At 41.4% G+C, this 23,535-nt stretch overlaps 1 protein-coding gene across 1 annotated transcript in view; it reads left to right on the top strand.

Annotated features, from left to right (window-relative positions):
* The first annotated feature begins 12,887 nt into the window (after positions 1 to 12,887).
* The window catches only part of Tmprss7 (transmembrane serine protease 7), a 36,945-nt gene continuing 26,297 nt past the window's right edge, over positions 12,888 to 23,535 (top strand). Inside the window, exons 1-4 of the mRNA XM_060370486.1 lie at positions 12,888 to 13,115; positions 15,409 to 15,616; positions 19,455 to 19,585; positions 22,427 to 22,494. Coding sequence (XP_060226469.1) covers positions 13,044 to 13,115; positions 15,409 to 15,616; positions 19,455 to 19,585; positions 22,427 to 22,494 — 479 coding nt within the window. The 5' untranslated portion in view covers positions 12,888 to 13,043. The remainder of the gene's footprint in view (positions 13,116 to 15,408; positions 15,617 to 19,454; positions 19,586 to 22,426; positions 22,495 to 23,535) is intronic.

Below are 23,535 nucleotides of genomic sequence, written 5' to 3'. Positions count from 1 at the left end.
GGAACCACTGATCTAGACCATTTAAATTTAGAATACTACTTTCAAAATGGTATTATTTCTTATTACGAAATAAAGGACTGCGTGCTTGCCAACGCATTTGTGTGAACGACGGAGAACAACTTTCAGGAATGGGTTCTCTGAACCTCCGAGACATCTCTCCAGCCACATTCTAGTTCTTGAAAAACTCTTTATTCATTTCAGTTTGAAAGGACAATGGTTGGACTAGACTTCAAAGTATATTCAAATCCTTTTATTTATTTATTTCATTCTTTATTTGGCTCCTTTGAAGCAAGTTCTCATGTAACCTAGGCCAAACTTGATCTCCTTTTTTTTTTTTTTTTTTACCCTTCCCATCTGGATTGTAGCCCTCTTCCTCATCTCTCCCAGGTTCTACCCTTCCTCCTTCTTCCCTGCTATCCCCATCTCCTAGTCCTCAGAAAGGGGGAGCCCTCTTCCTCTACCATCTGACCCCAGCTTATCAAGTTTCATCAGGACTGCCTGCATCCTCTTCTTCTGTGGCCTGGTAAGGCCACCCCATCAGGAGGAAGTGATAAAAGAGCTGGCCACTGAGTTCATATCAAAGAGAGCCTCTGTTCCCCTTACTAGGGAACCCATGGTCCTTGGCTAGTGCATCAATATCTGCAGGCCTCGCTGGGTCCAGATTTGTTGACTCTGTTGGTCCTCTTATGGAGCTTCTGTCCCTTCTGGGTCCTTTTATTTCCCCAATATTACCTAGGACTCCCTACATTCTGACAAAAGTTTGGCTGTGAGTCTTAGCATCTGCTTCGATCCAAACTTGAACTCCTCATCTTCCTGCCTCCAGTCACATTCAGTTGTCTAGAATAACCTTGGACTTTCTCTGAAGCTTGGTATGACCTTGAGCTTGGGATCCTCTTCCCTCAGGCTTCTAACTAACTGTGATACAGGCCTGTACGACCAGATGCAGTTTCAAGGCCATGTTTTAAAAGAGCAATTTTTCTCCCCTCTTATATTGTAGACTTATTTAGTACGCTATGCATCTTTTCTAATTGTCTGTGGTGGTGATTGTAAGAGAATAAACTCTGAAGAGTCATTATGCAAACTTCAAGTGTTCTCAGTAATGCCTCTCCTGTGGCCACTAAGACCACAAGTTAGAAGACTCTTGAAGGGGTTCTTTTAAACCTCCAGTGCTCAGCTTTTCTCAGTGTGATGCCAAGAGGATGTTAATTGTAGAAATAGGAATTCTCACATCAGCACAGGGCTGTGCTAGCATGTGAAACAAACAAAAAGCAAAAACATTGGATATTTTTAACATTAATATTTTCCTTGTCACATGGCCAGCTTAAAATTACATATAATATAGCCTGCAATATCTGACTTAATTCTCCATGAAAAGTGATCTTGATTCTAGAAGCTGCTTTGTGCCCATTATATTGTAATTTTGTAAAATAGTCTTGTAATTTGAGGTTGATAGAAGACTCATTCTACCCTCTGGGATAACCTGCACGCACAATTTACCTGTGCTAGCGTGTGTGTTAAGATTATGGTTTTCAGAATTCCACTTGAGTATTTTATGTGAGAGAGCTTATGATTTACTGACTTATAACTCAGCAAAAGCAAAGCTTTGCTTGGCTCTGAGCCTATAACATTCTCAAGACAAACACCAAAATTTTACAGTGTTAAACTAACATGCACTATATCTCTTGACCCTTTCATCCTCATGATCTCTTGGTAGGATGCTCCCTTCAGCTATAACCTGCCCAGAATTAAGCCTTCTTAGGAGCAGGGAGCACAGACATGTTCATAGGGTGTATGTGACATGTGGCATGTCCCAGTAAGAGCAGATGAGGAAGCTGATCATTTCATCATGAAGGATCCTTCTACATGGAAACTACTGAACAGTTTATAATTGAAAATTCATTGGCTATGCTGGGCATGGTGGTACCCACCTACAATTGCATCTCTCCACAAGAAAGAGGATGCCATGAGCTTGTTTGAAGCCAGCCTGGGCTAATAGTGAGGCCTTATCTCAGAAAGCAAATTTAAACAAAATAATGCACAAACAGAAAAAAGAATCCATTGAAAGGGTATGTCATCTCTTATTTAGTCCCCGAATTGTTGAATTTTCTAGTGTTTTCAAATTTCACCATTGAAAATCAAACCATAAGAAATGTCCCTGTAGAGATCTCTGTTTATTCATTTTGTCTAATATTATCAAATTACTGTCCACATTACCAGTTTACGGTCACTCCCACAAAATTGAGCACTGCTAATTTTTCTGACTCTCATTATAATTGTCCTTCTTTAAAAGTTTGTGAATATTTAAAAAATAATCATTTTAGGCCTCAAACAGGGCATTAGTGGAATCCAAGATCCAAGGGCAACTGCTAAGGAATTTACAGTGGCTCAATGCCCTGCTGCAAATCCCAATGTTTTTCATGCCTGCCTCTTGGCACATTAAATTCATGGGCAAGTCATGCTTACAAGGACCCTATGAAGAAGACGGGCTTGGTAAAAACAAAAAGGTTGACTGGTGAGTACTACAAAGCATGGCACCAGAAGAGGAACTATTGTTTCCAGAATTCCACTTGAATACTTTAGGCCAGAGGGCTTAAGTGTATCGTGGTTAATTGATTTATCTCTCAGCACAATCCAAAGCTCTGGTGTGGCTCCCAGCCTGTAAAATACTCTCAAGATATATATGACAACCTTTATAGCCTTGAGCTACTGAGGTAAAGCCAGTTTGAAGGGCAAAGATAAATCTCATAGAGTGCACATTTGTCTAGAGCAAATATTGTCCTACTGACCTTTATTTTAATGAAACACATATTGGATGGCCTTCTTCAGGATAAAGTTAAAATCCATTCTGTTCCATATTCTGGGATCAATAGTTCTTTAAGAAAACATTACATCAGCCTTGTAATGGGATGATCTTGATTCACACAGGTTCAAAAATGACAAATGGTCTGTGAAGAAATCTTGTTTCAGAACAAACTGGAAAGCGAGAAGCTGTGGAGCTTTTCCCTGAGAGATACTGCAGGTTTGATTGAACTGTCCTCTCAGAATACCTTAGCCTGTGTAATTTGTAATGATTGATATCTGTTTCTTACAAGTGTAGAGACTGGGCCTCCAAGTTTAAGGTACCAGAAGTTTTCATGCTTTGCTCTCAGCTTCATTGAGTTATTGCTATATCCCCTGGAGGGGACCAAACCTTTGTCTTCACATAGAAGAAGAAACGAAGGCCTGGAGAGCTGTCTGAAGTCTTTCCCACACAGACTTAATGTCATCAAGAAGAAAGAGCCCTTGTGGTCTAATCATCTTATAAAGGCCCATTTTTAGTCGTTGTGTGTGTGTGTTGGGGCAGAACATGTTTGTGGAGGCCAAAAAGTACCTAAGTGCATCCTCAGGGCTACTGATCACTCTCTCTCAGTGGCTAGGAGCTCCCTACTGAGGCTAGCTAGGTGGCCAGCAAGCAATCCAGGGATCTTCCCCCCCCCTCAGTGTTAGGATTACAAATGTGTATTGCTATAGTATTTTTATGAAGGTACTGAGAATTCAAATCAGGTTTTCATTTTTTTAAGATACAAACTTAACCAAATTGCACCATCTTCCCAGACCTTAGAGGCTCCATTCTTTCTTTTTTAAGCTTTTAAACTTTTCTCTTTTTATATAATCTTACTGAAGGAAAAATAAGGAGTATCAATGAATAACCCTGATTTCCTTACTGTTCCTTATTCTTGAGAATTTCATACATGTCTACTATGAAATATGACCATATTCACCTCCCATTTCTCCCTCTAACTTCCCCATATTCCTCCATAGCACATTGCTCTCCCAAAGGCATCTCTTCAGTTTTTGAATCACTCATTAATTTGGATTAGTATTTCCTATATGTGCATGGGAATGGGACCATCCACCAGGACATGGAAAACCTACCAGTGGGAACACCCTCACAAAAAAGAATAACTCTTTCTCTCCAAGGGCTATCAACTGCCAATGGCTCATCAATAAAGGCTCAGGCTTGGTGAACACCTTCCCCATCAGTGAAAGGCCCCATTCTTAAGGCTAACATTTGGAGATTTTATTTCAGGGAGGAGGAGGTAGGCCTATAAGTGTTAACCTGAATCTCAGAGTGATGCACACATTCAAACTATAGCAGATATTTATATCTCATGTGCTAAAAGTCATACTCTGTCTATATGATCCATATACTTTAACAATTAGGACAATCTCACAATATATTTACATAAATTTTGTTTTTCTAAAAAAGAGAGTAAATCTGAATTTGGGGGGAGACATGGTGGCACATATTATTAATTCCAGCTCTCGGAAAGCAGAGGTACATAGGTCCGTGTGAGTTTGAGGCTAGTTTGGTCTACAGAGAATTTTAGGCCAGCCAGGGCTACAGAGTCAGACCTTGTCTTAAACAAACAAACAAAGAAAGAATTATTAATTCCAGCTCTCGGAAAGCAGAGGTACATAGGTCCGTGTGAGTTTGAGGCTAGTTTGGTCTACAGAGAATTTTAGGCCAGCCAGGGCTACAGAGTCAGACCTTGTCTTAAACAAACAAACAAAGAAAGAATTGTAAATACTGTGATTTCCAAACCTTATGAATGTCACAATACACTGTTACCTTCTGCATCCTAGACCTGGGGCTGGGCTCTAGGGAGTACATGGTACAAACATGGTCTTTGCACTCAAATAGCACTTGGTCTTCCCCCAGAACAAACACACAGTGCAGATTTATTCCAGCGGTAGCTCAGGAAAACACAGATATGTCAATTACCCTGGACTCAGCTTAAGGGGTGGATTTAATACTTTTCTGTGTGGATACAAATAGCCAGCGTTTAATGTAGCTTGTAATACATTGGGAATTTTAAAATGATTTCAGATCAGAATTATTTCTGTAAAGCTACAGAGTTATTATGTAAGTCCTTCTTGTCTTTGGGGTCAGGTAAGTGAGGCATTCTCGGGTACAACATTTAATTTTGAGAAGCAAATGTCTGAAACACTACTCTATATAGCAAAAGAAGCAAGGATCAAGACATTAGACCTTTGGCAATGCTAAAATAACCTAAGTGATTAATTAATAATTAATACAACAGCTAAGATTTTTCTGAGCACCCAGCACATATCAGATTCTATGCTATACTTCAGCTAGCATGACCTGGAGTCCCCCACCTGGTGTGGGTGGCGTGGGTTTATCATGAGAAGCGTCAGGCAGCAAACACCTGCTGTACAGTCACTCCTGACTAGACGGACTGTGGAGAATGACTCTCAAGGTTTGACACCAGCCTTGTAGACAGGTTCCCTCCCCCGCTGTTTTGCTAAAACACCAAGGCAGATGACTGAGTCTGAAGAGCCTTAGCTCAGAGTACAGGGATTTGGCAGCTGTGGGTGACCGTGGGCGGATGCTAACAGAGACGTCTCGTGAAATTCAGCTTAAGAAAGTGGAAAGCTGTCATTGAAGTCAGAATTCTTTCTGGTCTCGTTGATCTCGTGAGGGATCAGTTAGCAGAGGCGTCCGAACACATGCCCCTCACGCCTAAAGAGACAGTAGAAGAATGCCACCAACACCTCAAGAAGCCAGAAGCCTGTTGCAGAAGCAGCAAGACTCCCTGGGTGTCTTTTTTGTGTTAGTAGGACTGTGAACTTAATCAACTGTATTCTGTAATTCTCACGAAAACTGCAACATGAGACTTGCGGAAGACCCTCTGTAAACCAATACTGAATGCTTTCAAGTTTAGGCAAGACTAGAAAAAGATGCCAGTGGGATGAATAAAAAGTAATTTAGTAGCTATAACTCAAACCACACAGAGACATTGTTGGCTGGAACCAAGCTGAACCTATGACTTCAAAGAGAAAACAAAACAAAACAAAAAAAAAAAAACAATACCTAACAAGCTCTGTGTAACCTCTTAGTTAAGAGAGGCAGTGTAAAAAGCCAAAGTTGTTTATGGTATAAAAGACCCAATTTAATTCTGATATGGTTCATCTTTTGGAAGGAGAAACCAGGATGGGAACAAATTCTGTTCCACAGATCACTGACGCTGGTGTTTGGATGTCAGTACCAATATCTGAACTTTGGAGGAAATGAGTAGAACATGTACTTGCTGTTTGTGAATTGTATCAAGGCTGTTGAGGCCATTAGCTGAGTGCAATTTGGAAGGAGGAGCAAGCAGTTGAATAGGATGTTGCTCTGATTGCAGCTCCTGCACGCAGGCGGGGGAATGGTTGTCCTGACAACTACACTAAGGCAGGGAGTATGGAGCAGCGGAAGAGACATGAACTTTCTGGAGGTGCTAATTGCAAGGCAGCGCAGGATTTGACTCCTGACTGACAGTGTTGTGACTCTCCAGGCCAGTAGGGCCCACAGAACACACATCTACAATGTCCTGGAGGGGCGTTTCTATTCATTTTATCAACACTTCTCTGTGCCCAGCATATTTACAATAGTGCTTCATTTCATTCTCTGTGTAATGATCACTCTCATCCTCCATCATTTTTGTATTTTCCTAGTCATTACCTGCCATTCCTTTTTCATATAATGACCTTTTCATGATTTCCAAAATCAATACTTTTTAGGGCAGCAGATACGTTCTTTTATCAAGCAATAAGCTAGTTCAGCACCTACTTTGAGAATGGGGTCATATGTTGCCCAGGAAAGTGACAGCTTTCTGTGAGATTGCTGCTTCCTATGGACCAGGCTGGGGCCTCTAATTGTCTGGTTAAGCCTGTGAGTCAGAGTGCCAATGAAGAAGTTCACACCAATGTCTCTCACTTGATCTTAGCCAAAAGGTCCATAAGGAACGTCCAGCGCTCCTCCATCCAACCACATGTGTAGACTGAATTTTGTACTTCTCATACAAAACAATTTACAAAGAAAAGCAGAACTTTGTAGTGGGGCAATTAAATGAGAACAAAGGGGCTACTAGCTTTCTGCACTTTTATTTTGCCTTTCCCCAGGAATTAATATGGCTGACCATGCACGATTCTTCCTGAACCATCAAAATCCACATGGGGACGGTGGCCATCCAATAAACATCAATGGTGGCTGGCAAACCATCAGAAGCAAGAAGAAGGAATCTGGACATTTCAGAGGAAGCATGGCTCTGCCAACACCTTAATGTCAGATTTCTGGCCTCAAGGACTATGGGACAGCAAGGCTCTGCTGTGGCTGTTTAAATTGCTCAACCTGAGGCAGCATATTATAGAAGTGTAGAGAAGGAAACACACTGTGAGTGCCAAGAATGTAACGTCTTGATTCTCACCTTGCTAACCTTTCAGGGTGTTTGGAGTGAAATGTAGAAAATTAGATGATTTCTTCATCTTTAACCGTGTGGCTCTCGCTTCCTGTAATAGTCTTGTATTCCACAAGCTCAGATTCCCTCAGTTGTCATTTGAACACACTGTGAGAAGAATCTCCACCTGGGTCACATTGTGACACTCCCAAGACCCTTAAGGGGAACAAGGAAGCAACACAAATGAGCTGATGTTCATGCTGCTTTCTAAGCCCAACTTTTATGTCTTCTGCCAGTGCCCGTGAAACAGTGAAAGACTAACCTACTAGCTTGTAGGTAAGGTAGAACCAAACTCCAGATTTAATATAATTCTATCAAGGTTCTCTTTCCTTTCCTGCTATCAAGGCTATTGTTCGAGAGATGATAAGAAAGGGACATTGCCTTGAAAGAACCTGAAGTGTGGTTGGAGATTGGCTAGCTGTGATAATTCGTGAATAAGACAATGCTGAGCTGCCATAACGTACTGCTTGCTCAATTATTATCATTGAGATCTCAAATAGTAGGATGCACCAGATAGCTTTTGAGGCAGAAAAGAACGAGAGATTGTTGTAGGCTGGAAAGCCAAGTTTTCAGGAGCGCTATAAGCAGGTTATAGAACATGGGTAAAATGAACTTAGTGGTGGATACCAGAGAGGAGCACAGTGCCAGGAGAGAGGGATGCTGATGTCATCCTCCTCCATGGTCCAAGCTAATCTTCACATCTCTGAGATCATACATATTGCCTTATGGTGTAATTAGCAGCTTACATACCTCCACTGAGAGCTATTTAAAACAGTGGTATAAGTCATGCGTGCTGGCACATTCTTTTACTCCCAGTACTGGGGGGGGGGAATCCGGTCAGATGGATCCCTGAGTTTGAGGCCAGCATGGTCTACAATGAGTTGCAGGACAGCCAGGACTACACAGAGAAATCCTGTCTCCAAAACCAAACCAAAACAAAACAAAACAAAAAAACAACAAAACCCAAATAAAAGTGCTATATTTTATCATTTAAAAACGTTTGGCACGTGTCACCAAACAGCATGCAATAAATGTATAAGCAGATGAATGAATGGATTGAGAAATCAAGACTGAAAAACGCATGATTTGATGGATCTGTTAGTATGTGTAACAGAAGGACACAGTCAGATGCTTTGCTGTCACGCTAAGAAAGATCTTGAAGAGCAGTCTGGTGGGAGGCACACAGATAAAAAGAGCTACTGTTTGTGAGGGGAAAAAAGTGATGCTGGTGTCATTTTAGGAAGCTTTCTTTTTCAGCATTGAGCACACAAATCAGCTACTGCGTGGATGACGTCTAGAGGAAGAGACCGAATTAACGAGGCTGAGTAGTCCAGATCAAAGATGCTTTGTATTTTTTTCAAAAAACGACCCATGGGTTATGACACAATGCCTTAATATCACAGTCCTTCTTGTGAGTCAAGAGGGAAAGGAAAGCCATCAGTTTATCACAGAGCATTAAGGATGACCTGAGCAACCTTGAGATTCCCACCCCATCCCGAGGGCTGGGCAGTGAGTGGAGATCAGATGGCAAGTCTCTGTGTGTGCATTTGTCGTAGCAGGGGGAAGCAGAGCCTAAGCAGCGGAAACACGCTTGTCAGCTGCTGAAAAGCTGGCCTCTCCTGCAGTCAGGCAAAGATGGACGAGTCACCTCCCACTGTTGGACGCCTCTTTGCCAAGGTCTCAGAACCTTGCTTATGCTGCAAGCATGACTCAGAGCTATCTCTGAGTCTTCGCTATGTAGCAGCTTTGGTGCAGAAAGTTAAAACATTCGCAAGGTTTTCATAGGCTGAATTTACTTTGAGGTTAAGTTCTCCATGACCACTACTGACACCAGGGGAAAAATATTTCTTCTTGGAGCCAGAGCATTGTGTGCTATCTGCTTCCCCCTGCACAGGACCTTTACTGCAGACAAGGACTGTCTTTCCAGCTGCTCATAATGGGAATACCAACCTGCATTGGATCCCTGTGTTGTTGTTGTTTTTTGTGATATGTTCTGGAATTTAAGGGACTCTTTGCCAGAATCTCAGTAACAGCAAACAGTAAAAAGAGTAACGAGGTCATAGAACGCTTGCTCTCCAAGCTGCCTTTAAGCTTGTCTGCCCCATAGCTCAGCTTTCTTCACATCTTTTCAGATCTGTCGCTCTCTAGTGTGTTTCATGCCCAGAGACGAACATTTCTTCACCAACATCTTAGGAAGAAAAATCTCATTGAAAGAAATTAATAGTGTCAACAAATCTACCCATGCTTATATTCCACCCTTAACATTTAACCACACTTGTTTCTGTCATATATCTGTTCACTCAAACTGGAAAAAAAAATTAGTTAAAACATTTCCTTCTCCCCTTTGCTCCCTCATAAACCTCCCATAACCACATCCTCATTCTTCTTCAAATTCAGTTTCTCTTTCTTTAGAAATTAATTGTTATTATATGCATATATGCATTTGTATATTTCTAAACATAACCTGTTGAGTCCATATAATGTTACTGTATGTAGTTTTTAGGACTGACTGTTTGGCACTGGACAACTGATCAGTGTGGCCTTTCCTGGGGAAGGGGAAACCACCTCTGCCTTTCCTGGCTTTACTCAGATGCCTGTAGTTTTTGTGTAGATTTGAGGCCTTATGGGCTTTCCAGATGTCATTTGGCATTCGTGTTTGGGCAGTCATGCTGTCGAGGTTGTCCAGGTGTAGCTTCTGGTATTACTAGGAGACACACTCTCACAACAAACTCTCTGGTCTTCTGGCTCTTAACAATCTTTCTGCCCCACTTTCCACAATGTTCCTTGAGGCTTAGGAGTGGGGAGTGTTTTGTAGATGTATCTCTATAAAATGAAATTATCTTTGGTGGAAAAAAATCACTGAATTCAATGGATCAGTAATGGCTATGAAAAAAATGGGATTTTTTTTATTCAGCTCTGTTTAGATTATGATGTTAACAAAAATAAATATTGCTCACGAACTATTACATATAAAAGCATAATGCCTACATGATAGCTCAGTGCCTACATGAATGTATTGAAGTTTAAATACAAATTAACACCGAGTCATCACATGGAAGATAGAAGTGAAATCATTTAAGTTTCTTTCCTTGTCTTTCCAGTCACTATCTCTATGATTGTTCTGGATCTTCTGTTTAAATCCGGGACTGTGCAGTCCTTCAGGAGTAAATGAAGACAAGCACCCAGAGCCAAGTTAGCTGTAATGATTCAGCAGCTTACCTTTGATCTGGGCAATTGATAGAGTGATGATGAAATAGCAGCCAACCCACGGTTGGCTATATTTTTTACCTTTGGCACATATAATGCAGCATCATATTATCTGGCTGCTCCTTCTCCCCCTTGGTCACATCAGAGAGAAAAAGCAGGGTGTTCGTGGTTTTCATATTGCTGTGGTAAAACACTGTGCAGAAGAGAGTTCCTTTTAGATTACAGTTCCACAGGGAGAGCCCATAAAGGCATGGAAGGCATGGCAGTTTTGTGGCTAGAGCAGGAAACCAAGAGACAGCTTCTTCAGCCCCAAACATGAAGCAGAGTGAGCAAAGTAGAAATGAGGCAAGGCTGTAAGCTCTCAAAGCCCTCCCTGCCACCAGTGAAACAATTCCTTCAGTGAGGCTCTAACTCCTAAAGGTTCCATACCTCCTCAAACAGCACCGCCAACCAGGCATTCAAATACCTGAGCCTCTGGAGGACATTTTTTCATTCAAGTCACAGCAAGGAGGAACTCATTACAGGCTATAAAGACTGACTTTATTGGACATCATTTCAACAAGGGAAAAAGACCAGCATAGAACTCAGCTCAATTGCAGACATAGAAAAGACAGTTAAGTACTTAGAGCCAATAAGTAGATAGGGTTAAAAAGATGGAAAATGCATCAGCAGTAAAGGGGAATCTCTGACGATTGACCTAACAGGATTCTTTCTCAAGGCAGGCTAAGACTTACCTAAGTGTAGAGAACGAACGTGACTAAGTGTCAAAAGTGGTCATACATCAAGCATATGGGGATTTCCATTGAATCACCTTAGCAGGTCTCTTTCAATAACTGGGATAGACCAGCTGAGGAAAGGGTCCAAGGACAAGGTCTATATGGATTATTAATATTTATTATTGATTTATCTTTTACTAAACCAGCTGTATAACCAAATCACCACACAGAGACTAGGATTTATTTAATTAACCTAGAGCACAATGCTGGGCTCTAAGCCTCTAAGCCCACATAGTTTCCTACCATTCAGATTTCCCACATTATACTTGCTTTTAGTCATATCTTAGGTCCGGTTCATCCTTCCTCATGGTTCCAAGTCCTGTCCTGCCAATCTCTGTTCTTCAACCTCCTCCCACTCGCTTCCTTCTCCTCTCCTCTAGACCAGGATGTCCCACCCTATTCTCTCCATTGCACAGAACTGACTGGTTGTTTAATTGACAATTACAGAGAACAAATGGTGGCATGTTTATACACACTTGGGACAGGTGATGCTTAGAATAAACACCACAATGCAATGTCTGGATTGAAACCAGATAGTGGGGTAGAGAAATTGGCATTTGAATAAACAAGGGTAAATATTCCACAAGAATATTATACCAACAGTCTAGTTACAAAGAAAGCTCAGAGGAGCCTGATTAAACATGAGTCAGATAGAGTCTTCACTAGGGACCACTGCCTAGAGAGCACTGCTTGGTACAAGTATGGTACTCATATTAATGGGTAAAATAAGGAATATGGGCTCCATTGTTCTAGAACTAGCAGAATTCAGCAGAGTTAACCATTTAAAAAAGTTAATTTAAAAACTTATTTTAAATTATAAAACCTAAAGCATACAATTGATTCCCAGATGTCTCAGAGAAAGATGTGTTAACTTGTCTGAGTTTCCCCAGCAAGAAAAGGGATTCTGACTGTATCTTCCAGGATTGTTCTTCCTCTTCTTGGATCTGATTTAGATTGCTAAGGGAGAGATGGGAGGAGATTCACATAGGAAAGTCTCCTGGGTCTTCTTAGGATCCCAGACTAAAGGTAGAGAGAGAAAACACTGATGGGCAGAAGATTTCTAAGAGTTGGAGAGCCTAGGGCAGTACTAGAAAGGATTTTAAGAGCATTGAAGAGATACTAACCAGGCAGCAACTTAATCACTTTTTTTTTTGTCTTTCTTTGGAAATAGGGTCTCTATATGTAGTTGAGGATATCTTCAAACTTTGATCCTTCCGTTTCTATCTCCCATGTTCTAGGATTGAGAAGTGTGTTTCCCTACCCAGGTTAATTGCTTCCTTTTTCAAGTGTACAATCAGTAAAGACATTGTGACATAAATAGAATAAATCTGCTGATAGTCTGAACAAAGGAGACTGGTCTTAGGGACCTAGAAAGGCTCAAGGAAGACAGACAAAAAGAGCAAAGGAGGAACATTCTGAAGTTACTTTTAAGATGAGGACACAGAGAGGACAATAGGAAACTGTATGTTTGCTTAACTCAATATTAGTGACATTTATCAATATGTTTGGGCTGTTGGATTGAGTGTCTGGTAGGAAACCGAGCCCTTGGTTCATCATAAATTTACATTCAGAAATCTTTCATTGTTGGGGAAACGCTGAGTGCTAGGTCCCTTTAACTTTACAGTGAAGTAAGGAGACAGCTTCAGTTTCTGAACTGGACCCGGGGAGGTAAGCTGACTCCATTCCCCTGTAAGCTAGCTGAACACAGTGACTGTCTCTCAGTTCTTCTCAAGCGAGTATGTGAGGAAGTGAGTGAACACTGGCCCGCAGACACCCCTACATGGTCAAACACAGAAGCCTGAAAATGGACAAAGAAAATGGTGACACTAACTGCAAGTCCTCAGACCTCAAAGTAAGTACAGGGCGAGAAGCCCTCCGTCTCATCTAAACACTGTGTACTGTTAGCGAAATAAATCCACACGTATGCCAAAAAAGGCAAAAATAAACACTTAATTTTTTTTACAGTAATTAATGGATTTTGTCAACATGAGCTTTGTTTTAAAGGACTGTGGTTGGTAATTGATTAGTACTGTTTTTAGAAAACTCCAGGGGAATTGTACTGATCGCTACGTAAATTCCACTTTAAAATTTAATCAGTAGCGCTAGCTGAAACTGCCTATAATGTGTTCTGGTACTTACAGATCTGGCTTGAGCCTCGGTATTGTATGTGTGTTGGCATTTCTGTACAGTTTTTTAAATCCTTTGGAGTTATGCTTAAAAGTAGCTCGACACCACACCTAACCCATCCTACAGTGGTTTATTTTCTTTCCAAAAGAACAAACTCACCACTTCAAGAAACCACATTAAATGAAGTCTCTCTGGTTCAGTTTCACCAGGAGAGATACAAGCGGCTTTTCATTCCAAGTGTTGACAAGGATGTTTGGCAAAAAAGAATGAGGGCATCATGAATAATGCAAAGTGTACTTGGCCCCATATTATCCCAATTAATTGGCAGGATTAAAGACTGGAAGACATGGGGTTTTGAAGGAAAGAATGAGGAAGGTGGGCGAGAGGATGAGAAAACTATAACAGAGCTACCGGGAGATTACTTCTTTATTATTATTTTCTTTTCTGGATGGCTGCCTTTAAAAGAATGTGTGTTTAAAAGTCATTTCATCACTGGCATTTAGTTACCCTGACATGTATGATTCTTTTTGTCTAAGAAGCTAAACTCTCACACGCATTATTAAAGAATCGACAGCATCAAATGACAGAAGGTGGAGGAGAAACCAAGAGGAGGAAGGAAACAGTTTAATAGTGTATTTTGCCTCCTTTTACGCAACAGAATGCACATATACCAACACTTTTAGCAGGTAATGAGTCATATACTTCACTTCTTGCTTTAACTTAAAATTATTCTTTTATTTATGATTGGGAAACTGACTCACCAATCAGTTTAGTGACTGTCAATGACAAAACAACTGTGTTGACATCTTAGCCTCTAGGCAAGCAAAAAAAAAATCATCACCCCTCTTTAGTTTTTCCCCCTAGTCCAGCAGCAGTCAGGATGTTACAATGAGGAAATCAGTAATTTCTGTGAGAAACTCTCTTGTATTCTTATTTTCAATTTTGCCACCAGAGAGAAATAATAAGAGTATAAGAGAAAAACAGAATAACACAAGCATTTAAAAGCAACAAGCACCTTGGCATGGTAGTGCATTCATGTAATCCTGACATCTAGGACCCTGAGGCAGGGGAATGGTGAGTTCAGGGGCAGCTTGACCTACAAAGTAAGATCTTATAACATGAAACAAATGTCCCCCACTCCCAATCCCTTCTGAAACTCAAGTTAAAAACAAACATTCCCAAAGAAATATACAAAGAAGGTAGTGTCAACCTAGGCATCTGCATACCACAATCCTCTTCTTCTTCTAGCTTGCCAACCTTCAGAACCCTTTGTCTGTTTGGCTCCATGTAGTCAGATCTCTGCTCCGTAGAGTCATTCAATAGGGATGAAATTCTGATGAAAGGGTCTGGGAAGGGTTCCCTGTGGCTGGTACACCATCTACTTTCTTCTCTTCCCACTTTTAAAAGAATGTGTGTGTGTGTGTGTGTGTGTGTGTGTGAGAGAGAGAGAGAGAGAGAGAGAGAGAGAGAGAGAGAGAGAGAGAGTGTACATGTGTGTGCGTGTATGTCTGTGGTCAGAGGATAACTCTCAGGAATTACTCTCCTTCCACTTTTGTGGGCTTAGTGCCATGGTCCTCAATGCATTGGTCACAACCTTTTTGGGGTCCAATGACCATTTCACAGGGGTGGCCTAAGGCCATCAGGAAACACAAATATTTATTTACATTACAATTCACAACAGTAGTAAAATCAATTATGAAGTAGCGACAAAAATAATTTTATTGTTTAATATAGTTCCTTAGGTTGCAGCCTTTGGAAGGTTGAGACCCACTGGTTTAGGAGAATCAACCTCAGGTCCTGAAGCTTGGTAGCAAGTATCTTTATTCACTGAACTATTTTGCCTGCCTCTAATGTCTAGATTTGTCTGCGCTTCAAATTGTAACTGACTGGAAACCACTTACTGCACTCACACAGATAGCTTGACTGACAGGCCTTTTAACACCAATGTTTCTTGCATGAGGCGCTGCTCTTACGCTTGGGATTACCTCTAATCAATAATTTGTCTTTTCTTTGAAAAGATATCCAACATCTCCATTCAGGTGGTCAGTGTCCCAGGGAAGTCACCAGGAAGAAGATCACCCCGAAAACCCATTGGCAGACCCCGGCCCCGCAAGCAGCCCAAGAAGAGAGTTCCCTTTTGGAATGTTCAAAATAAGATCATTCTCTTCACAGTGTTTTTATTCATCCTGGCAGTCACAGCCTGGACACTTCTGTGGCTCTATATCAGTAAGTTGAATTCCACATTCTTTTGAGGGTGGGTGAGTACTGTGTGAAGCAGCAGGCCTAACCAGTCTCTGGACTCTTCTGGTAGAACTGCCCTCATTCCCAGACAGACACACGGTTTCAGAAAATGGAGCTGAGAGTTTAAGGGGAAAGCCAGCAGAATTATCTGCCATTTCTTCTTTATCACCATCACTTTCTTCCCATGGGTGGACAAAAGGAGGAAGAGGCATGAGGGATGGGGAGCAGGAGCTGAAGAGGATGCCCAGGGGGAGTTGACTCACTCATAAATGGAATGCACTTGTAGCTTTTAAAAAATGAATGAAACACTAAGCTGTTTCATTTCCGAATTACTCCCACAGCCTGTTACTAGGCAACGTGAAATTTCTGCCTCCCTGAGCCCCCTTTCATAGAAACATCTTTGTCTCCCAGTAATGTTTTTTGCCCCTGTGACTGCTTTTGTCAATTTGATTAATCTTTGCAGCACATGTGACAACTAGGCTCTTTTTTTACACAGACCTTACTAATTCAGCCTGGTAACTATATCGTTGGCTTACTTGCTTTGGCATCCTCATGTGTATAAAACATTTGATATGAAAAACACTTAATAGCACATAAGCAGAATACATAAATGTAGTCTCAGCCCATGGTTTCTGATATTCTTATAACTTCCTAAAGGATAGTAGATGGAGCTTCTAAGAATATTGGGGTTTTTTTTTTTGTTTTTTTGGTTTTGTAATATTGATGAGATGATTGGTCTCTAGAAGTGCCTAAAAAGACAGAGGAACCAACCAGTCATTGACAGGCTGTATCTTTCCATTCTATGCTGTACTGGAAAGAAGAGAGAGAGGTTAGAGATCCAGTTCAATCTTCAGCGGTTAGTGATTTAGTCAATCACCCCTTAATAAGAGGACATCCATTAAAATACACACAAATCAGGGTTCAGAGCACTTCTCCATTGGTGAGTTTGCTGGGAGGCGCTACGTCCTAGCCCCACAGGGACAGAAGCTTGTAGGCTGGGGCACACCTGGCTTCACCCTGATAAAGAGATTCACCCTAGGGTTCATCTGTGTTCTTTTCAATGTCACTTGTCATAAACTCTGAATAATGTGTAAGTAACAAAATGTCTGAACTATTGTAATGAATCATCACAACTGAAGGGGTTATGAAGGTGTCTGATATGTAGAAGCAGCGTGGATTGCTTGGAGGTACACTCCTTATAGTTGGCACCTGAGGCCAGGGCATCGTTCTCAGTATGATGCAGTACCTCTGTATAGTTACATGGAGTCATTGGATACTCATTTCTATCTGCAGATAATTGGAGAGTAGGTCAGTGAGGAGATAAAACCCACCCATTTGACATCAGAAATGCTATGAGTAGAGAAGCAGCTTGCCTAGATCTGCTCTCAAGGATATTAAAGTGTGACTGTAAGGCAAGAGAATTTCTAGGCAAAGAATCAATGAATAGTCTTGGTCATGCACTTATCCTTATTCATCGATCCTCAATAATTTGTTTGGCATGGTCTAATACTAAGGCAATCTTCAGAATACTTACTGATGCTTTTTCTACTTTTGAAAAGCCCACAAAATGGTTTCCCGAAGAAGGATTTTGGTTATGTTTACATCCTTAAGTGATTATTTTGTAGTTATTGGAGAGGAGCACCCAATGGAGCTTGAGATGAAATTGAGAAAATGCCTTCAGAATGGGCTCCTTGAAGTTCACTTGATAAATTGTGGAAGTGCCAACGTGAGCTGACCTCTGTGATAGGCATAAGATGGACTGATAAATCAGATAGCATTTCTGAGTCCAAGGAGATTATAGACTGGCAGGACAAGTTAAAAAAATGGGCAACACATCTCACATGAACACAGAGCACATATATCTCATGGTTTCCTCGTACCCCAACTGACATATTCGAAATACCCTATAATTAAAGTTTTGGAAAAACATTATAAAGAAGTTGGTTACTTGTATGAAAACCGAGAGGATCATTGAATGGAAACAGAGCAGTAGGGAACACCAGCAAAAAAAAAAAAAAAAATGTTTGATAAGTAAGAATTATTTAATAGAAAACAGGTTAGTTTTGACATATACAGTTTGATCATAGAGGTTAGCCTTAAGAAGCAAGGTAGCCAAGCCAGGGTCTTGTGCCCTGGGCTGAGCTAGAAGAATTAAGTAAATATAACTGGATTTAATGTTAAATTGATCATCTTTGCATTGCTGCTATTCTGACCCTTCTGATCAGAGAAGGGATGTGTGAGATTTTTCAAAATTAAGCAAACAAGCAAACAAACAAATATATTAAAAGTGTCTCCAAAAGCAATTACTAGTTTTAAGTATGAGATTTAGTGAGATAAGAATGAGGGAAGATGATATCCCAAGGTCAAGAACCCAATAATTATCAAACACCAACAAACTAAAGACCCCCCAAAAGTCCTCCCAAACAGGCTTTCTGCCTTTACCCTGTGTTCCTCATCCTTTCACAGAATCACTTCTTTGCTTTGGCCTAAGTGACCCCAAATAGACCCTATAAGAGGGTTGATTCTGTCATTCGTGTAGTCCCATCTTTTAAATCCAACCATCTTTTGTTTAGCCTCACCTGATGGTAGGCCTTGTGCCAGCAAGGGGATATTTTCCATCTCTGTTTCTGCTACTGCATTCTGTTATTCTTCCTCACCAAATGTCTTGAGGTCCAAAGGTAAGCCAAGTGTTTATTATATCAGGAGTTGAGGTAAGACAGTGGTTTCCTCTGCACTCCCTCAGAGAGCTTGAGAGGGCTGCTCCAACGGGGATGGAGGTCTGTTGTGGCAGCACATGACTGCAATGCCAGTACTTGAGAGACAGAGGCAGGGAGACCTGGAGTTTAAGGACTTGGACTGGCCTTGTGAGATGGTCTTGAAAGACCAATGGATGCTCAGTGGAGAGTCCCTGAATCTCATGGGCAAGGTCGTGAGCTTGATTCCCAGCATTCCAGCAAATATTTGTGTAAGAAAAAAATACTTAAAGAGTGAAGAATATCCACGGAAGCTGCTGGAGAGGAGAGAGGCCTTGGAAAGGAAGAGGAGAACTGTGGTGCGGTCCTATATATAGTGCTTGCCTAGCACATGTTCAACCCCCAGTATTGTGAGGGGATGCAAGAGCGACGATTCCAATTCCCCAAGCTACTTCCTCTTTTTCCTGGACCCCGAGTCCATGCAGATGCAACCAGCCCTGTCTCTGTTCATCTGTCAGCAAAGTGCATGTCAAGAAACCTAGCCTTACAGTTCCCAGATTTGAGTAGAAGTGAGCCCGTGCTGAGCCGAAGGCCACACTAGTGAGGATAGCTGCTCCACGTGTTGTGCAGAACGGAAGCGTGGCCTCGCCACTGGGCATTAGGCACACAAGTCAGCCAGGAGCTCAGCAGATGCTCCGAAGAGTCAGGGGGCTTCTTCTCTCTTTCCCCATCATGCTAACTGTACCCCAGACTGTGATGGCACATACTTCTGACCACCTCACAGCTTTCCGATATGCAACTCACGAAAATTGTGTATGTCTTAACCCTCTAGAGACGCTACAATAAAACTCAAGAAATGTAGCTTTCACCTATAAGTCTTCCTTTTAAGTAGTTACCAGTGACAGATAAAATGAATAGAGTGTGTTAGGAACTGTGGTGATTTGTTGCTGTTGGAAAGACACCACTAAGTCCATTTTGAGTTTGACAGGTTACGATGTATCTGCCTAAGATGAAATTATTTTAGGAGACTCCTACCAATGTGCATCATGCTCAGCTGTCCAACCTCCTCATTGCCTTCTCTCTTGTTTTTTTTTTTTTTTTTTTTTTTTTTTTTTTTTTTTTTTTTTCAGGTAAGACAGAGAGCAAAGACGCCTTTTATTTTGTTGGGATGTTCCGCATCACCAACATTGAGTTTCTTCCTGAGTACCGGCAGAAGGAGTCCAGGGAATTTCTCTCCGTGGCAAAGACAGTACAGCAAGTGGTGAGGATGACGGTGCAGGAGCAGGAGGGAGGAGCCTGCTCAGGCTATGGGTTCAGGGGCTTCCTCAGCGTCCTGGCTCAGTGGTACAAAAAGAAAGCTGTCAGAGAGCAACACAAAATTTAGTCCATATGTGCTTTCAAGCATAGTCGCATTTCCTCCTTCTAGTTAGTCTGTCTTCACCGAAAGATACAATCACATTCATTAAGGTGGCTCTTTCAACTTCTATTCTTCTCTGTGGAATAAAGAAATACCATGTGATCTTTAAAATATTATCCAGTTCTGAAGTTCAAACATACTGATTACTTTCTACATATTTATTTCAGCATGGCACTAGCCATCTCTTCACTTTAAAAAATGTGCTTTTTATTCAAATAATAAATAGTATAAAAATTACTAAAATTCAAAAAAATATTTAAAAAGATCATCAGCTTCTCAATACCATTTTCAGAGACAAAGCTCTGATTCCGGCCTGCAAGGACATGAGAGCCCTGAAATATTGGAGTATTAGCATCTGCTCTTAGGGTGTGATATTTTTCTCTTAACGTTTGCATTTCATGTTTCTTATGCAAGCAAATATTCTTTTAAAAGCAAGTATTAACAGTCTCAAAGTTAACAAATCCCTTTTTGTTGGATGCTTAAGCTGTTCTCCAGGGTTGTTTTTTTTTTTTTAACATTATGCATAATACAAAATCAAAACTGTCATAAATTATGCATATCTCTGATTTCTCTTTCAGTTGATTGCCTAAAAGCATCTAGAAAAAAACAAAAAACATCCATTCAGGGCTCGCAGCATAGGGCAAGGTTTTTGCTAATTTGGACTCTTGCAACAATGCAGAGGGTGAAAAATGAGGAGGGGTTTTGAGAAGGACGGCAGTGGTTAGGTAACTTCTCACTGGCTGCCAGCAACTACAGAAGTAAATCCTTCACCTTGCATATAGGTGTACCAGTTATGCCTCAAATTATGCCTACCAGGTAGGCAGGGAGAAACCAAGCCAAACCAATGGAAGCCCAGCAGGTTTAGATGATTTCTTTTTTTTTTTAATCTTTATTTATTTATTTTTAATTAATTACCATTTATTCACTTTGAAGCCCAGCTGTAGCCCCCTCCCTTGCCCCTTCCCAATCTCATCCTCCCTCATCTCCTCCCAAGTCCACTGATAATGAAGGTCCTTCTCCCCTTTTATCTGACCCTAGCTTATCAGGTCTCATCAGGACTGTCTTTCATAGTCTTCCTCTGTGGCCTGGTAAGGCTGTTCTCCCATCAGGGGGAGGTGATCAAAGAGCAAGCCATAGAGCTCATGTCAGAGACAGCCCCTGTTCCCTTCACTAGGGAACCCACTTTGAGACTGAGCTGCCATGGGCTACACCTGTGCAAGGGTTCTAGGTTATCTCCATGCATAGTCCTTGGTTGGAGTATCAGTCTCAGAAAAGACCCCTGGGCCCAGAATTTTTTTGGTTCTGTTGCTCTCCTTGTGGAGCTCCTGTCCCCTCCAGGTATTTCTATCTCCCCCTCCTTTCATAAGATTCCCTGCACTCTGCCCAAAGTTTGGCTATGATTATCAGCATCTGTTTTGATACCTTGCTGGGTAGTCTTTCAGAGACCCTCTGTGGTAGGCTCCTGTCCTGTTCCCTGTTTTCTCCCTCTTCTGATGTCCATCCCATTTGCCTTTGTAAGTGAGGATTGATCACCTTACCCAGGGTCCTCCTTCTTGCTTAGTTTCTTTAGGTGTACAGATTTTAGAATGTTTATACTATATTATATATCTAATATCCACTTATAAGTGAGTGTAAACCATGTGTGTCTTTCTGCTTCTGGGATACCTCACTCAGGATGATCTTTTCTAGTTCCCACCATGTGCCTGCAAATTTCATGATTTCCTTGTTTTTAATTGCTGAGTAGTATTCCGTTGGGTAAACATACCACACTTTCTGTATCCATTCCTTGGTTGAAGGACATCTGGGTTGTTTCCAGATTCTGGCTGTTATGAATAAAGCTGCTATGAACATGGTTGAGGAAATTTCCTTGTTTTATACTTGAGCATTTTTTTTCTCTCTCTCTTGTTCTTTCTTTGCATTCTTTCGAGTCAGGTTTTCTCTGTGTAGCCTTGGCTGACCTGAACTCGATTTGTAGACATGGCTGGCCTCGAACTCACAGAGATCCTCCTGCCTCTGCCTCCTTGAGTACCAGGATTGAACACCAATTAGGCAATATTTGTGTGTGTGTGTGTGTGTGTGTGTGTGTGTGTGTTGCATGGTTACAATCATTCTTCACAGTCTTTTCCACAGTCTTACGGAACTTTTAAGATTTGAGCATTTGGGTGGGTGTTTTTTTCTTTTAGAGTTGGAGAATAGAATGAGTTTAGCTTTAGGAAAGCTTGGTGAGGGCAAAGAGGGTGTTTTTATTGAAAATGGTCTCCTTTGAGAGCCAATTACCAGGTTTTGGACCAGTTGGCTGGGTTGTGGGCACCACGCGCCACCTTGTGGCTAGTATTGGAATTTGTCCTTGGAAATCTGCAGATCTGATACCATGGAAAAAATTTGAATTTGATTTGTTAACTAAGGAGAAAAGTAATGTTAGGAATGGGAAGAAGGCAGGAGTTAAACTCGATGACAGACTTTAAAGACATAAAAAATAATAGTAACTGACAACTCTTTGTAGCAGAATAGAATTGCTCTATGAATTGACTCAGAAGTAATGACTTAATTAAATTCTAGAGATAATGTTTGAGTTTGGAATTAGAAGCCTTCAGTTTGAGGCCTGCTTTCCCCACTACTAGCTGTTGGCATGTGGCCCCAAGAAAACCAAGTTTGGAAGAATTAAGATAATCTCTCTATTTTCAGGTAAACCTCGTTTATACGACATCTGCTTTCTCCAAATTTTATAAGCAGTCTGTGGTTGCAGACGTCAGGTAAGATATGTCCTTTGCTCTGGGATTCTCACCATCTTTGCTATAACCTCTGCTTAAGGTCTCACAAGGACTGAGATTCATCCCACTCAGAAATATTTTGTTGGTGGAGAACACCCCGTCAGCAAAACTAATGACCCAACTGTCTGCCAAGCTGTCACAAGTCTGCCTTTCTCCACCCAGATGGGATCCCAGTTTCAGAGACTTTGGAGAATTATGGTCATGAACACGGCTGCCATGGTGGGTAGCTGGTGGAGAGAAGGATAAGGCAGAGGCCACTACTTTTCAAAATATGTTCAGCGAAAAACTGGCCACTCGAGATTGTCTGAGAAGAAGAAGAAAAATCCCTCTGTAAAATAATATCTTAGGGAAAATCGTCTCCCTGCAGTATAATCACGTTTCTCCCATACCCCCCAGTATAGCTGCAGGGACTCATAAGCCCCCTCCTCCAAGGGCATAGTGAAGTTACTGAGAAACCTTGGAGGGAACCGATACGTTTATGTTCTTTCACTTCCATTTCCAAAGTTATTTGCTACAGAAGCACCACCGTATGTTTCTATGCGGATGCTGGGATCAGCTTGAAAAGAGCACTGGACTCTGCTTTCTAGCTCCACTTGGTTCGAGCTGTGTGTTTCTGAGCTATGGTTGTCCTTAGTTTTCTCATCTGCAGACCTAGAATGTCAGCAGGTTCATTGGAAAAGGCGGATTTAACACTGTGTGGAGACATGCCAAGATACAGAACTGAACTGCCATTATCTGCAGACCTTACTGGTTGATGCCCTTAGAAGAATCTCTGCGCAGATGCAGCTGTACGCAGTAACGCTTCCGGATGTGAACCCAACACAGTGATTAGAACACACATAGTGCTCAGCGCAGTGGTTCATACCTGTAACCCCAGCACTCAGGGAGGCAGAGAAAGGCGGGTCTCTGTTTGAGACCAGCTTGGTCTATAAAGCGAGTTCAGGACAGCCAAGGCTACACAGAGAAACCCTGTCTCAAAACAAACAAACAAACAAACAAAAAAACCAAACCAAACCAAACCAA

The sequence above is a fragment of the Meriones unguiculatus genome, chromosome 17 (genome assembly GCF_030254825.1).
Source record: "Meriones unguiculatus strain TT.TT164.6M chromosome 17, Bangor_MerUng_6.1, whole genome shotgun sequence".
In the NCBI taxonomy this organism is placed as follows: Eukaryota; Metazoa; Chordata; class Mammalia; order Rodentia; family Muridae; genus Meriones; species Meriones unguiculatus.
The sequence above is the reverse complement of the archived record's forward strand: the minus strand, read 5'-3'. Positions and strand labels throughout refer to the sequence as shown.